We start from the raw sequence: 15,734 nt of genomic DNA on the forward strand, positions 1-15,734 counted from the left end.
GGATCTAAATCCAAAACTTGGATATACGATCGCCAGCCCTAATAATAACCAAACATCCACAAATTTTGCATTTGCTCCTCGGCCAGACAGTGAGCGCCCCCTGCTGGAGCCTTTTGGGCGAAGCCTGAAGAGTATTGCATGGTAGATTATTGGCAGCGTAAACTGACGCACTCACCTGCTAGCGTGAGCGTGATGACGCAGCTGCTTTGGAATGATCTAGATCTGAAGTATACGGTGTAGTTCCCCTCGTCCTCGAGGCCGACATGTGGTATACGCACGTGTAGGAGGCCCTGGTGGAGGTGGCGCCTCCAAAGGTCGACGCTGGAGCTCACGTCCTTCTTGCTGCCCGGGCTTTTGTACGGTGTAATGTGTACGCTTATATTCATATGTTCAGCGTTGATCGGAGGGCTGAGTTGAGATGCCAGAGTGGCATTCCGTCCTAGCATCACCTCGACGTCTGGTTGGGGACACAGGGCCTCAAAGCCTTTTGTTCATCATGAAAAAAATAAGGGAAAATAATTAATGAGGGCAACTCGGGCTATTGACAGCCTTTTCCTGCAGTATTTGGGAGGGTGCTATTCTCCAGCTGTGGCATCTAAGCTAGTGAGAATCTCCGGCAGCATTACCCATGGTGGTAGAGGGAACTCTGGTTGCGGTTCCCGTCATGTGGACAGTCTCTGTAGTATGGTGGTAACAGGCTGCTGTATCCGGTGGTGAGGGAGTCCATAATGTTTAAGGTGGGAACTGTGTTAACTATATGGCAGTGACAGTCTCTGGCTGTAACATCTATGGTGGGGGCAGTCTCTTGCTGTGATATCTATGATGGGGACAGGGCCTCGGCCTGTATTGCCTAGGGGCCCCAGTCTCTGGATGTGGTTTCTGTGGAAAGGGACAGTCTCTGGTTGTAGTTATGATAGGGGCAGTGTCTGGCTGAGGGATCTAATGTGGGGGCAGTCTGTCACTGTGGTGGAGGGCAGTCTTTGGCTGCAATATCCATGGGGGTGGACAGTCTCTGGGTGTGGTAAATATGGCGGCAGTGTCTTGCTGGGCGCTTGTGGGGATGGTTCTGACTTTGCTGTCAATAGTGAGTAGCAGCCCCTAGCTATAGTATCTGTGGTGGGAGCAGCAGCGTTATTTTCTGCGTTGTGGCATTTGTGGAGTCTAGGGTTTGCAAACTATTCAGCATTCCCTGAATGCTCGGGTATTTCTTCTCAAACTTACGTATTTCTTTTCCCGCCTCCTTTGGCAGCGGATCTAGGAGAGAAACAATGATATCTGTGAGAATGTGCCTCGCGTAAAGTACTAAGAATAATGTGTATTCTTATGCAGTGCTTCAGGCAGATTACTCCTGCTTCGAAGCACCGTAATAACAAACATTTATAAAAAATCATCTGTGACAACCAGTGAGGAGCAGTCTTTTCTATCCCATACTTCAGTGTTCTCCAGATGTTTTGGGCTACAACTTTCTTCAGCCCTTGTGAGCATAGTAAATGGAAAGTAGAGCCCGCGTCACAACCTGGGCTCTGGCCTGATCATCTGGGGCCAGGGTCAAGCTGCACCGGCAGGAGTCACCTGACTTCCTTTCCGTCCCAGCCACTCATTGTTTGGCTGGGACAGGACAACAGGAAGTCAGGCGAGTGTGCTCCTGTAATGGCCCCCAACTCCCTTGTACCTCTTTTGCTGCCCCTGCCCCCATTGTGCCACTTTTCATACCCATTTGGGGGGCCCCTTCCTTAAAGCACAGGGGCCGGCCAGTTTCCATGTGCGCACTATTTTTTTTACATTTATAAAGCGCTCACACAGCCCGCAGGCATCGAGGCGCTGGTACAGGAATTGTTAGTTTTTCTTAGTTGTGTAATTGTGTTTTTTTTTTAATTCTTTTTTTTTTTTACTTTGTCTTAGTTACGTATTTATAACGCGCTTAAACACTCAGAGGTTTCTAAGCGCGGACCCGGGGATCGAACCTGTTGTTGCTTTGTGTCGTCTTGACGCGCACGCTGCCGCTGTGCTATCCTCCCGGGACAACTACTCCAGGTTAAAGATATAAGTATGCTTTTTTATCAAAACTTAAATGTTTCACCTAGGTAGAAAGAAGGGGGCGGTGCATGGTCCCAAATATACCAGCCACCAGTAGTGGCTGGTGCACTGTTTTATTGGAGGGTGTAAATATTTGCAAGAAGTATGTGATAGCGATGCGAGGAGCCTGAACCAACAAAAATGGGTTTGGGGGTTCGAGTGGGATTCTTACCCCTTCGCTGAAAACATGTTTTAAATAATGGGTTAAAACGGAGCATTAGCCAGCATAGTTTCTGTGAAAAATTGTGTAAAAGACCGGACAGTTTGCAATCAGTTTTGTTGTCATGAAAAATGACAATAGATGCACATCACCAATAGTGCACAAGAGCATTTCCCTATGCATTTTCATGCCTTTCCCCACAATATATGCCAGTATAAAAAACATTTCCATGCTGACTCCACCAACATATGCCAGCATTCCAATATTAGAACATATTCCTGTTCGCTTTGCCCATTATGTCAGTAATAATACTATAAAAAACATGTCAAAGCTGGCTCTGCCAATATATACCAGTACCCTTATGTAAGAACACACTGCTGCTGGATTGGCCTTTAAAATATCATGCCACAATAAGAAAACATGTTAAAAGTGGTTTCATTGTAGGCCAGTCTAGAAACGCAAGAATAGTCATCACTCTTGCTTTATCATAGATGCTCAGTTAATAGAAAATCATGCTACAGTAAGAAATAGCTAGGCCACTACACCAACATGCTAGCCTTATCGATGTAATAGCATGTATCATGCCTGCTTTATCAAAGATGCCCAGCAATAAATGTCATGCCACAGTAAGCAATGGCTAGACTGGCCGTAGCAAAATGCCAGTCTAGCCACATAATAACACACACGAAGTTGGCTTTGCCCAAAAATACCAGTAAAACATTTCATGTCACTTAAGAACGTGTACAAAATGCTCTAATCACCCCCGACCTCATAGGGCCTACCACACAAATTCACATTCATCCTCTTTCACCCACCAGTCACTCACCCATACATCTCCTCTCCCATTCACCCACACTGCATTCTCCACACTGGCATCTACCCACCCAGAACCTTCTCAAACACACACACGCACAAAATCACATTCACTCACCCATAAACCTTCTCCCACATTCACTCACATGGAATTCTCGACACAGGCACGCACCCATCCACCCGGAACATTCACACACACACACTTTCACATTCATAACCATTCACATACCAGTCACTTACTCATACACCTCCCACATTCACTCACGCAGACATAGGAATATTCAAACACTGACATAATCACATTCACATCCATTCACCCACCAGTCACACTCACTCATACACCTTCTCTCACTTCCGCTCACACTGCACTGTTCAAACAGGCATGCACCCACTCACCCAGAACATTCAAAAACACACAATCACGTTCCTACTCATTCACCCAATATTCACTCGCCCATAAACATTCTCCCACATCTATTCACACTGCATTCTCCACACAGGCAGGCACGCCGCCACCCAGAACATTCAAAAGCACACTATCATATTCATACCCATCACCCACTAGTCAGTCACCTTCCTTTAGATCCACTCACACTGCATTCTCCACACAGGCATGCACCCACCCACCCAGAACAGTCAAACACACTATCACATTCATACTCACAACTCACTCAACTGTCAATCACTGACCCATACCGTATACGTACATCTGACGCGCACCGTACACATGCAAAACACACATACACATTTTTATTTTACAAAAAAAGCCTTCTTACACGTTTTTCCCACTTGAACTGCCTTTGGTCCGTCACTCCAGGCCTCCTAGCTCCTGCATGCTGCTCACAGACAGGAACCAGGAAGCTGGGAGAGATTCCTGGTTCCGGTATTTGACGCGCAAGGAAGCCAGAGGAGAAGGGGTTCGAGCTGAATGTGATACGTGCCACACCACGTGCAGCTCCTACCCTTTCTGAGCCGGATCACCACGTTGCGTTGTGATATGAGTCCCGCCCAGCCTTCAACCCTGATGGGTGAGGACTGGGCCGGGGCCTCCCTAAATCTGGTGTGGTCGGGCCCCTGGACTACAGAGGCCCCCTCTATGCACCCCTCTTCTCAGCCTCCAGCTACTTGCACCCCTTTTCTGGGCCCCTAGTCCCTTGCACCCCTTTTCTGGGCCCCCCAGTCCCCTTGCACTACTTTTCTCAGCCCCCTCATAACACTTTTCTCAGCCCCCGTGCAACCCTCTTCTTGGCCCCTCAGCCTCTTGCACCCCCTTTCTGGGCCCCCAGTCCCTTGCACCCCTTTTAATGGGCCCTAGTCCCCTCGTGCTGCTTTTCTGGGCCCCTAGTCCCCTCCTAACCCTTTTCTCGGCCCCCAGCCCCTTCACGCCCCTTTTCTCAGCCCTCAGTCCTCTCGCACCTCACACCTCTTTTCTCGGCCCACAGCCCCCTTGCACCTTTTTTCTTGGGCCCCAGCCCACTCGCAACTCCTTTCTTGCGCCGCTGCCCCTTTCTGGGACTTAAGTCCCCTCGCATCCCTTATCTGCAACCCCAGCTTCTTTTCTATGACGCCAGCCCCTGGCAGAGCTCTCCTGTTTCACATGTCGATTTCCCTGGCCCAACTCGCGTTTGTCCCTAAAAGCAAGACCCCTGGCTCGGCCCTAGCCAAGAAATCCCTGTATCTCCCAGCTCTAATGGAGAGGGATTGTGGGAGTTTCTTGGGCTAGCCCCTGGGTTGGGGACAGAGCAGCGCTCTGGCAAGAGAGACTTTGCCAGAGCGCTGCTCCGTCTTGTTCCGGCCCATTTCCTATACTGGGCACGTGATAAGTGCATGCTAGCGCTTCATGCCAGATTCCTCCCATCTTCTAAGCTGTAACAGCACGTGTTGAGCCATTGCCCAATTTCATGGCAGTTCATTTATAAACTCAGAAGGGCTGAGTAAGGCCTGCTGGCATTGGAACCTTTGACTTGCAAGCTGCACAAAGATCTTGGAGACAAGTCTAGTTATGTGCAGTCTTCAAGGGAAGCGGCATGCATGCCTCTTTGATGTTCTAAAATTAGGCAAATTATCCCCCAAAAACAAGGAGTAGCAGGTGCCTGCGACCTTCCCTGCCGTGTTGATTGGTCAGGCATGCATAAGCAATAGTCAGGAAGGAGAGATTCTCTATTCTCTAACATGTGTACCAGTGGTCGAAGTGCATGAAAAGAAATAGTGGGACTATATTCCCTGCTCGCCTGTCCTTCTCTCTACACACCCCATTGCCACACCCCCTCCAACCCACAAAACAAACCCCAAACAAATGCACTTAATGTTTAAGAGACCGTTCAGTGCAGTGCACTGAAGTGCAAGTTTCAACTGCTTCCTACCCTTTTATTTTAAAACGAAACTATGCCGAAACGGTTTCTTATAGGAACAGTAAAACTGAATAAAAAAAAGTAGAGGAGCACCGCTCCCACCCACTTCGGCCACTGATGTGTACATATGGTGGTCTGCATTGTAAAGCGCTTGAGTCATCAGAACGCCAAGATTGTGTTTGTGTGAGCATGCTCTGGAGGGCTTCAAAGTGCTTCAGAGCAGGAAGGGAACATAGGAATACAGAGTCATTCTTAGGCCTTGAAGTTTCCGAATGGTCTAGCAAAAATGACTCGCAAACTTGGCCTGGTGGCCTTACTACTAGTGCAAGAAAAAAAGGGAGAAGAGAAGGGGGGGAGGAAAGGGAGAAGAACATGCAATCCTTCAACTACTGTACTCGGACAATGACGTTTCAAATAGTGCTAGCGCAGACAAGAAGGGAAAGGGAGGGGAAGGGAACAAGTGCGCCCAGTCCAGCAAGGCCCTGGGTTAAGTACATAGAGGATGCCCATCTCAAGGAATGAGTTCAAGAAGCGCAGAAGTGGTGAGTAGAGTGCAGAGGTTTGGGGGCACGTGCGATGACTGGCGGGGGAGCCTGAGACCTGTTGGCTCTGGGCGTGCAGCAGGCAACCAGTCAGCAAACGGAGCTGAGTTAGGGAGAGAGGTAGGAGGGCAGTAGGCAAGAATAGAGAGGGGGGTTAACAAGGGAGAGAGAAAGAGGAAGAGAAGAGGAAGGTCTTGAGGAGTTTCCGGAATTTAAGGTGATCAGGCTCTAGATGCAGAGAGGCAGGGAGGTTGTTCCAGAGGGAAGCACCTGTAGAGGATAGAGATCTACTCCCAAATCTCTGTTTTGAAAATCGGCTCACCCGCAGAGAGTTGGAAGAGGACATGCGGAGGGCTCTGGAAGGAGAGTATTTAGGGAGAGAGAGTTGGAGATAGTGCCGGCCCAGAAAGCCTTGTGGACTATGCAGTGGGTCTTGAACTTGATCCTTGCAGCCACGGGGAGCCAGTGGAGGGATTTCAGCACCGGAAAGATGCGGTTCCTGGGCTTGAGGCCAAGGATAAGTCTTGCGGTTCTGTTTTTTGATGCATTGTAGAGGTCGGAGAGTAGAAGTAGGAAGACTGAGAAAGAGACTGTTGCAATAGTCCAGTCTAGAAAGAGCCAGGGCTCTGGATACAGTAAGCTTCTGGGGGAAAGTGAGAAACGGTTGAATACCTCTGAGGAGGAGCAGCTGGTAGTGGGATTTTTTCAAGATGTCCTAGATGTGAGAGGAGAAGGAGAGAGTGGAGTCGAAGATGACCCCTAGATTTTTAGCCTCAATAGTGGGTGAGGGCACAGGGCCACGGGAGGCCGGCCAGAATGAAAGTGGGAAAGCAGGAGCAGGGGTCCCAATGAGGACGATCTCTGTCTTGCTGGCATTGAGGCAGAGATCGTTCATAGCACACCAAGACTGAATTGCGGACGGCCAGGGATGAGCGAGGAGGAGGAGGCCGAGGGCAGTCTGAAAGAGAGCTGTGTATCATCCGCATAACACTGGGAGGTGAAGGCAGAGAGCCTGCTGGCCAGAGGGGCCATGTAGAATTGAAGAACCGGGGGGATAGGTTATATCCCTGGGGGACATAGTAGAGAGAGTAATATTGGATAATTGTTCATTCAAATGGAGCAGTGAATGGGGGGCACACATGACAAGGGCCAAGAACGGACTAAAGAACAGGCCATTCACAGTACTTGGGAAATGTAGACCTTGGCCACATGAAGGCAGAGAAGAACTAAGGTAGGACATTAGTGATAAAAGTTGTGCAACCAGAAAGAGACCCAGATGTTTCAGCAATAGTAGTTCAACAACTGTGGATGCAGTTTATCCTCTGGGCGTTCATAGTCAGACCGACTGCAACAGGTTTGTGGTGCAGCTGGCCCAGTTTCAGATGGCAGGGTGTTTCCCGTTCAAAAATGCTTATTTGAACAGCATGCTTTAGAGAACCTGTTCAGGGTCTTCCCTGGTCACAGAAGGACTCAAGACACTCCAGTAGTTGGCTTTGGTGACACTTGTTCCCATAACAGCAGATCTCCAGTCAGTCTCAGCGAGGTGGTCTATGCATGGATTCTTGGCTCCAAAAGGCAGCCCCTTAAATGTATCCAGACCTCTCCTCTGACTCCAATTACGAACTGGAGCCTGCCCCAGAAAGATCTGCTTCGTTCCAACAAGTAAGGACTGTCCAATCATGGACAGCCACTTCCCCATATCTGCCCAGTATAAGACGTTGACTGGAATGAGTATGGGTTGGGACCAGGAAGTCACAATCCCTGTTTCAGTCACACAAACCACTGACCGCGAGTCCTGAGCAGGACACAGAGAATGTGCATTCCATGATTTGGATTATTCCAGCCTGGAATGCGAGGGAAAAAGCAAGATGGCCAAATGCAGGACTTGGAGTGCATAAAGAAGCCATTTTGAGTATATCGCACTCAAAAACAGCGTTATGCGGCTAAAAAGCTGTAAACAACGGTTCACTGCTACCAGCCTGTTCTGTACTTATAACAACTGTATGAAAAAAGTTGCCAGGGAAAAAGAAAAAGGGCCACAAAGTGTCCCTTTAACTCGCCACCTAAAAATAAGAACAGACTGAAGTGTAAATGGGAGAACAATTCTTCCTGCACTGGCAGCCCTAGCGACCAACCAATGCCCCAAAACATTAAAGTCAGGCTGGTGTGTGGGGTTAAGAAGGCCTCACTCACCTCAAAATTCAGCAGAAAAAAAAGAATCAGAAAAGCAAGAAGCAAAAACTTTAAGGTATCACAAAAATGGGGCAAGAGGACCCCAAAAATTGAATTCTGCCTCAACGCCAACAAAAGCCACACTCGTAGCAACCAGCATCCTCTGAAGGCCCACAGGCAAAAAAAAGAGAAATGTGCTGCATTTATTTCGTTTTGTTTTTATTTACCAGAGACACATTTACATGTGGTATGGTTTGTTATTCTCAGGTTTTGCTTGCTGGGGTCAGGCATGCATGGAGCACCACACACTGACCTCCCTAAACTGGCTGACAGAGAGAGATGGGCAGACATACTGCATACAAATAACCAGCAAATGAAGTGTTTAAAAGAGACAGCCTGTGGGCATTTTGTTGTATGGGAAAACCGAAGAGAAGTAAAAGACTTATCAGTCTGTGCGTGTATGCAATACATACTTAAGAAAGGCCCTGGCAGGACAGTATACCAGGTAGACCCAGTATTAGCTACAGCAAAGACATTACGTTTGGAAGCGTGTGCAAGGCCCATGATGAGAAAAACCCTGACAGGAGGGTTAACCAGACAGAGTAACGCTGAAACTGAGTCTATGAGAAGTCCTGGCAGGAGAGTATACGGGGAGGTTGCAAGTGTGTTCAAGAAAGCCCTGGCAGGAGAGTATACCAGGCAGTTGCATTTGTGTTGAAGAAAGCCCTGGCAGGAACGTATACCAAGCAGTTGCAGGTTTGTTCAAGAAAACCCTGGCAGGGGCGTATACCAAGCAGTTGCAGGTTTGTTCAAGAATGTCCTGGTGAGGAAGAAAGGACAAATTAAACTGCATAGGATAAAATATCTTTGTCTAAAAGGATCCTGAGAAGGATATGTATCAGGACCAGCAGAAGGCTGTTTGAAACCAGAAAGAAGAGGAGTGAAAACCCGGCAGGCGAGTACACCAGGTATCCTGACAACACAAAGACAAAGAGCCAAGTTCTTTTGTGTGCTAGTTGTGTCGTGGATAAAGAAACACTTAAGAAACTGAAATCTGTGAATATACTACAGAGGGAAGAGAAATTCCTTCCCCCTCTGGAATAAGGAACTCTATCCTTCTGGAACTTTTGTGTTGGAGTTACGCATTTTTTCTTCTGTGAACATTTATAAATCACTCAAGGCCAAAGACATTACCCTTTTCACTTTAGACTTTAATTTGTTAGAATGTTAGAGCCAGAATAGTACTTTGGGACACAGGACAGTTTTGCTTTGGACATTCCGACAATTACAGACCCTTAGTTTTGGTTCTAGGTAGGGAAACACCTCTAGTGCAGGGACAGAGGCATTTCCCTACCTCCTTTTATTTTAATAAAAGTCTTTGACCAAAACCATGAATCCCATGTGTCCGAGTCTCATTCCTAGCTCCTCACACCATCCATCCTGTCTTTCCCTCATCCCGTTCACCTCGTCCTTCACTCTCTTTAGAATCGCCATTCAGGCCGCTCCTCCCACTCCCATACAATCCACTCTAACCTCATGTACCATGCTTGGCTCGCCTGATCTACTCCAGCAACTACCTCCTCTATCTAACCCCCCCTACTGAACCAAACGTGGGTCTCAGAACACTCAATCCCTCTGCAAAAAAACTGTGAAAAAAAACATTTCACTGATCTTTTCAATTCCCATTGCCTTAAACTCTTTGTGATGGCCATCACGGAAACATGGATTCCCATGCCACCTCCCTGCCAGTCCTTCATAAAGAGATCCGTCTTTAGATCACTCCCCTCATCTCTCCAAAAAAGGCAGGGATAGTTGTCTCTTGATCAGCAAGGACACAATCGACAACCGTTGCCCCCACTGATTTGACTCATTTGAACATATCTCGGTCCAACTCCTCGCTCCCAACCCTCTTACTATCTCCATTGACTTCCGCCCAGCGGGCACCCTCAACCTCTTCTCTGGATTTGACCGCTTATTGAAAGCTATCCCATCTAATGCCCCTACCGCCATAGCAGGTGACCCCATCCTCTCCAATAAGACTAACACCCAACAGCTACAACTTGACTCCACTTTCACTGACACCTCACTAGTCAATTTTCAACAAGACCTTCCAACCCATACCAATGTAAATTCACAATCTGCCAATCATATCTTCCACTCTGGTCTCCTCTGAGCCCAAAATAAAGCTCTCACCCTGGTTTCTTCCCAACTCTCCCACCCCCTCCCTCGTCTATCACCAGATGTAATTCACACCTGACTCCAGGATCCCCTACCGCCACCAAGTGACCATCACCCTCCAAGCCGTTTCACCTCCACTTCCTCAATCCATTGAACTCTATGCAATTCAACTTTGCACTACCCGCCCCCTTAAATGATCACTAGCCTGCCTGCTCTTTTACATCATCCCTACCCTGTCCTCACCCACGATTCTCAACTGTCATCCAACTGCTGAGAACAACCATGCAACAGTCGGCCTTATGCTTCTTTAGCTCATCACAGGCACTGCAACCTGACTAAACATTCTAAACATTACGGAAAAGGAGTGGGAATCTATGTGGGGTGTAGGATATAGAAGTAGGTTGGATCTCAGGTTGAGATTGATTCATTTGAAAGTGTTAGGACATCTGTATTGGACTCCATTGCGTATGTATAAATTAGGATTGGCGGATGATGACTTGTGTTGGGGGTGTGGGAAGGAGAAGGGAACGTTGGATCATATGCTATGGTATTGTTCTCGGGTGTTAGAATTTTGGGTAGGAATGTTAGATAGGCTGGAGGCGATCTTGTCTATACGTTTTCTCAGGATGCCTATGCAGGTGTTGCTTTTGTCGGGTGAGGGGCGTTGTGCGGTTGCTCGTCGATATGGACAATAGGTTGACAAAGCACTTGTGGTTGCAGTGAAACAAATACTGATGGTGTGGAAGACGAGGAAGAAGCCCAGAGTGGAGAATTGGATTAATGATTTGTTGGTATTGTCAAACTTTGAGCGGGTGATGTTTGTGAGACAAGGAAAGGAAGATAAATATCAAGCTCTTTGGAAACCGTTTACAGATTTATATGGTGACTGTGTATCTGAGGATTAGTTGCTCCTATTGGATCCGACTACCTGATAATGTATATGTGCATTAGTTGAGGATTCCCCCTGTTTTGTTTTTGTTCTGTTTTGTGTAGTCTGTGCGATGTCTTTATGTCTTTGTACTGTTCTGTGTTACAATTTTCGGTATGTTAGTTTGTGATTAGGTGTTTTGTTTTGAGAAAGGTACAAAATTTGTTTTGAATTATCTGAGATGTTTTAATATTTATACATGCTTCGGATTGCTTTTGTTTCCATACCTATGTAATGCTGAGTGTTATGTTTTATACTCTGTTGAACTTTTGGTGATGTATATTTTGATTATTGAAAATCTTGAAAATAAATTAATAATAAAAGAAAATCTCCCCACGCCTTACATAATACTCAACTGAACCCTAGAACTGCCTCTGCTCTCTGTTATTGCCTACTTTAAGTAATTTCTGTTTGAAATAACAACTTATTCAGCGATTAAAAATACAAATAAATAGTGAGCAAAATCAAATTAAGCTTCCTTTGTGTGAAATGTGCCTGACTGTAGTTACCTTCATCCGATTGTGGTCTCTAGTATGCACCCCCTACAAACCACCATACTGAAGCCCACATCCCCAACATCAGCCTTTAAGACTTTGGGAGCCAATTGTGGTAAGTGATGAAAGGGGGCGAGCGGCAGGAGCGGCCATGCAGCAGGGGGAGGGTGCAAGGCAGGGCCCGAAATTGACAGGGAGATGGAAGAGGGAGGCAGCAAGGCAGGGCCCGAAAGTGACAGGGAGATGGAAGAGGGAGGCAAAAGACAAACTTTGCACGTGCCACCTTGTTGGCTTATTTCCACTAAATGTTTTTTTTTTGTTGCAGGGTTTAGGCCCCAAACCCCAATTGCCATGGTCTGTATCCAATTCCAGCAGCTCCTATCTCATCATGTTGTTAGCAATAAGCATTATATTTAAAGTTTTTGCCAGTGTTTAACATAAATTCTCTTGTGAAACAGTTAACTGCAAACATGTTTTAAATAGCTTCAGCCTGAAAACGCACCGAACGGCCTTGCCAAGTCGCAGCTGGTGGTCTTTGGGCTCTTAGAGCATGTACAGGATAATGTTAAAATAGCTAGGAGCAGCTATAGCAGGGAATGTGAGACCCTGGCTTCAGTTTAATTATAGGAAAGTGAATAGCTGTTGATATGTAATCTTTGTTCTAACTTGTATTTAAATACTTTGTGAGTGGACAGACACAGCGAGAGTTCAGCTCAGAGGGTGTCTTTACGCCGAACTGCCTAAATAGTTGCAGCTGTTAAAATAAAACTCTCGCTCGCTGGGCATAAATATTCTGTTCCGGTGCTTCATTATTTGTTAGACTCAACAAAATAGAGTTATTAATTATTATTATTTGTTGACATTTTACAATGGGAGGGAGCTGTTAAACATTTCAGCTGTCTGCAGCCAGTCACCACAGAGAAAGGGGACCTCAGGCTCAAAACAATCCAGCACAGAGTTAAGTGGAGAACGGGTGCGAGGAATTACAAACAAGCCCAGTTAGATATGTGATGCTCTCTTTGTGGGTCAGCATCTAAGTAAGGGAGGCACACCCACTGAACCCTCTGAAACAGTATCCATGGGACCATTTCACACGCAGGAGCATACTCTGGCCCATGACAGGGTTCAGTGATATATGGCGATTGTGGTTTTATAGATATTGGTGCAGTATCCAAAACCAGGCATGTCATCCTTTACCTAAACACAGTCTAGAGAAGGAAACCCCAGCTTGTGAACTGTTGCTTCAAGGAGGTTAAGCCTCAAATGAATCCAGCCAAACACTGGGGGAAAGAGACCACGAATGGATAAAGGGGCCAAAGCACCAGCCAGACAAGAAAATGTAACCATGGTCTGGCGCTTACAGGAAAGCTCTGATGAACCGTCTTTTTATTTACATCAAGTGTACAGTCATTGGGAGTCTTACTGAGAAGAAGGTCAAAGACTCCCTGACGGCTTTAGACAGTGTTGTCCCCTTTATCTCCAATAGGAAACATGACCCTGACATCAGTCCTTTCGCAACACCCCTTAAGACTGTGATGGGTCAATTTCAAAGAGAGGTGACGGGAGAACAGCACCCTTTTCTGGAAGCTTTGTGTGGTTCTGGGGTTTGTGGGGGGGGGGGGTCATGCAAATGAGCCAGGAAGTATGCTCCCCCTCCTACATCCAGGGGTTCACCTTTGGGAGAGTAACTTCTTCTCCAGTTCCAGGATAGATTAGGGAGGTGTGAGGGCAATACTGAATAGCCCCTGAAAGAGGAATCCCCGCTGAAGGGGAAGCCACACCCCTCCAGAAAGAGCAGGGAGGGGGCAAGGAAATATGCTGATCTAACCTCAGAAAGCATGGATCTAATAAACCTGTGGAGCCTGTCAAGGGAACATTTTGGCAGACAGTGCCAGCAAGCCTCTGGCTCCAGGTGACACTGGAGGACAAATGAGTGGCAGAATCCTAGACAATTTGTGAAGCAGAAAGGGGAAGGCTAGGCACTCAGTCTTGCCTGCAAACCCCTTTTCTTATGGACCTAAATGCACATTTATACTTTCTGACAATTTCCTCCATATGAACTAGGGTAGGCCCACATGGGATAGGCCCACCCTGAGTAGATCAGCTACGGAGATGTTCCCTGAAACTGAGTTTACTACCGAGGTTAAAATATACCTACACACCTCACAGAGAGATCCATTGCAAACTAGAGACAATGACAGTTCGTGTTCCTAGTATAGAGTAATGACAGAAGCAACTAAAAGAAGAATGGAAAAGGAATAATGTCGATAAATGGAGCATATAGTTAAAGTCTATGTCAAGACCAGAGGCTCATATTGTGCTCTTTCTTTGATGCTCAGAGGACAGTTAAGTATCTCTCTGGCATTGTGTCTGTCATTAGCCTGTCATGTGTACTTATTGCTTGCTTTTAGAGTAGGTAAATGTAAGATAAGCTTGGCACCGGAGCAGCTCCTAGGTGCTTGTCTCAGGGTGGCGCAGACAGAGCACTGTGGGGTTTTCATCCCTAGTTTTACACCGTAGTTCGGCGGGGGCGCACAGCTGAACCATCATCTCAAGGTAACCTCTAGTGCGCCGCTACGTGGCCGAGCCACCCGCCGTGTGCAGTCTTTCCCGGGCCACCGTTCCTTCAGGGAAAGTAAAAAGGCTCCTGTGGCCTCCCACGCAGGTTCCACACAACCGAGCAACAGCGTGGAGAACAGAGCATGTGTGCGATGCAAGAACAGCCTACCAGGGCTGCGTGAGGCCAGAGCCCATCAAATAAAATTTAAAAAAATAACTATGCGATACCGCGCCAGTGACTGGCACGTAGGGCCCAAGAAATTTCCTACAGCCCTTCCAACTAACAGTAAAGACGGTTTTAGGGGCCCCAGTACAATCCCTAACCACCACGTACGAAGCTGCACACTCTAGCCAGCCATTAGCAATAGAAAGCTGGTGAGTGCACACTGACAAGGTACTGTAAGTACAGAAACAGTGAGCAGGATGTTAGAGTCTGACATTTCTGACATGGATAGTACCTTTATGAAAAGCCAGGTGGCACCGACCACCAGGACAGTCCTGGGGTCCTCAGTGGATAAGACAGACCAAGAGGCACTATCAGCCAGCCTCACTCCCATGCAGGACTGCTTAGAGCAAGTGGAGGTGCTGCTGGCAATCCCCCAAGAGGGCACGAGCAGTAAAAAGAAGAGTAGGGCGAGCAAAGGAAGCTCTGATAAGGGTGCCTCAAGGGAGGCTGCAACAGGAACGGGCGACAATGGCTTGTTGCGAGCCTTCAAAAAGGCATTTGCGTTGAAAAGATACAGAATGGGGGACACTTATGCCTGAAATCAAGAATACAAAGAGGAAAAAGACCCCTCTTCAAACTCCGACTCTGAAAAGGGAGACATGGACTGAAAGGGAGGAGGAGGAGGGAGATTTTGACCTGGAATATTTGTTTAATCCTAGATCTTGGAGCTGGGAACCAACGCAGAAGGTGGCTTAATACCTCTGCAGAAGGATTCATAAACTGTTACACAGAGAGTCCAGAATGAAGCTCAGAGCAGAGTGTCCCAGGCCCTTCCGCGAAAGTAAACCTGCAGAAACGCCATCCTTAGACTCTAATATAGTTACCTTCTTAGGTAAAATAGGAAAGGACCCCTAGCAGAGAATAAACAGGTCATGGTGTGACTACTGGGACAAACTATTTGACCTAGCAGGGCCAATAGCAAAAATAATGGAGATGGCCCATGCAGCGAAAGAAAATGGCAAAAGCATAGACCGAGACATCCTCTTAGGATGGGCGCAGAGAGCCGTGTGTATGCTGGGGAATGCCAACTGCGCTCTATCCATGGAGAGGCGCAGGAGCATACTGATTAAAATAGACCCCAGGCTCGCAGACCTCACGAATACTGAAGCCAGCGACAAAGCAGACAGCTTGCTTTTCGGAGATTCTTTCGTCAAGGAGATGACTAAATTTGTGGGGACATACACAACGGTGGTGATAGCGCACACGTCTATGAAGCGTGTCTTTAACACAAGTTT

At 47.3% G+C, this 15,734-nt stretch overlaps 1 protein-coding gene across 1 annotated transcript in view; it reads right to left on the reverse strand.

The window, feature by feature from the left end:
* LOC138521749 (butyrophilin subfamily 1 member A1-like) overlaps positions 1-15,734 on the reverse strand; it is a 403,727-nt gene that overhangs the window by 237,985 nt on the left and 150,008 nt on the right. Inside the window, exons 4-5 of the mRNA XM_069634802.1 lie at positions 1,222-1,254; positions 176-484 (exon numbers count right to left, since the gene is read on the reverse strand). Of these exons, the coding sequence (XP_069490903.1) occupies positions 176-484; positions 1,222-1,254 (342 nt within the window). The remainder of the gene's footprint in view (positions 1-175; positions 485-1,221; positions 1,255-15,734) is intronic.

Source organism: Ambystoma mexicanum, chromosome 13, assembly GCF_040938575.1.
Source record: "Ambystoma mexicanum isolate Mex_15411 chromosome 13, UKY_AmexF1_1, whole genome shotgun sequence".
Lineage (NCBI taxonomy): Eukaryota > Metazoa > Chordata > Amphibia > Caudata > Ambystomatidae > Ambystoma > Ambystoma mexicanum.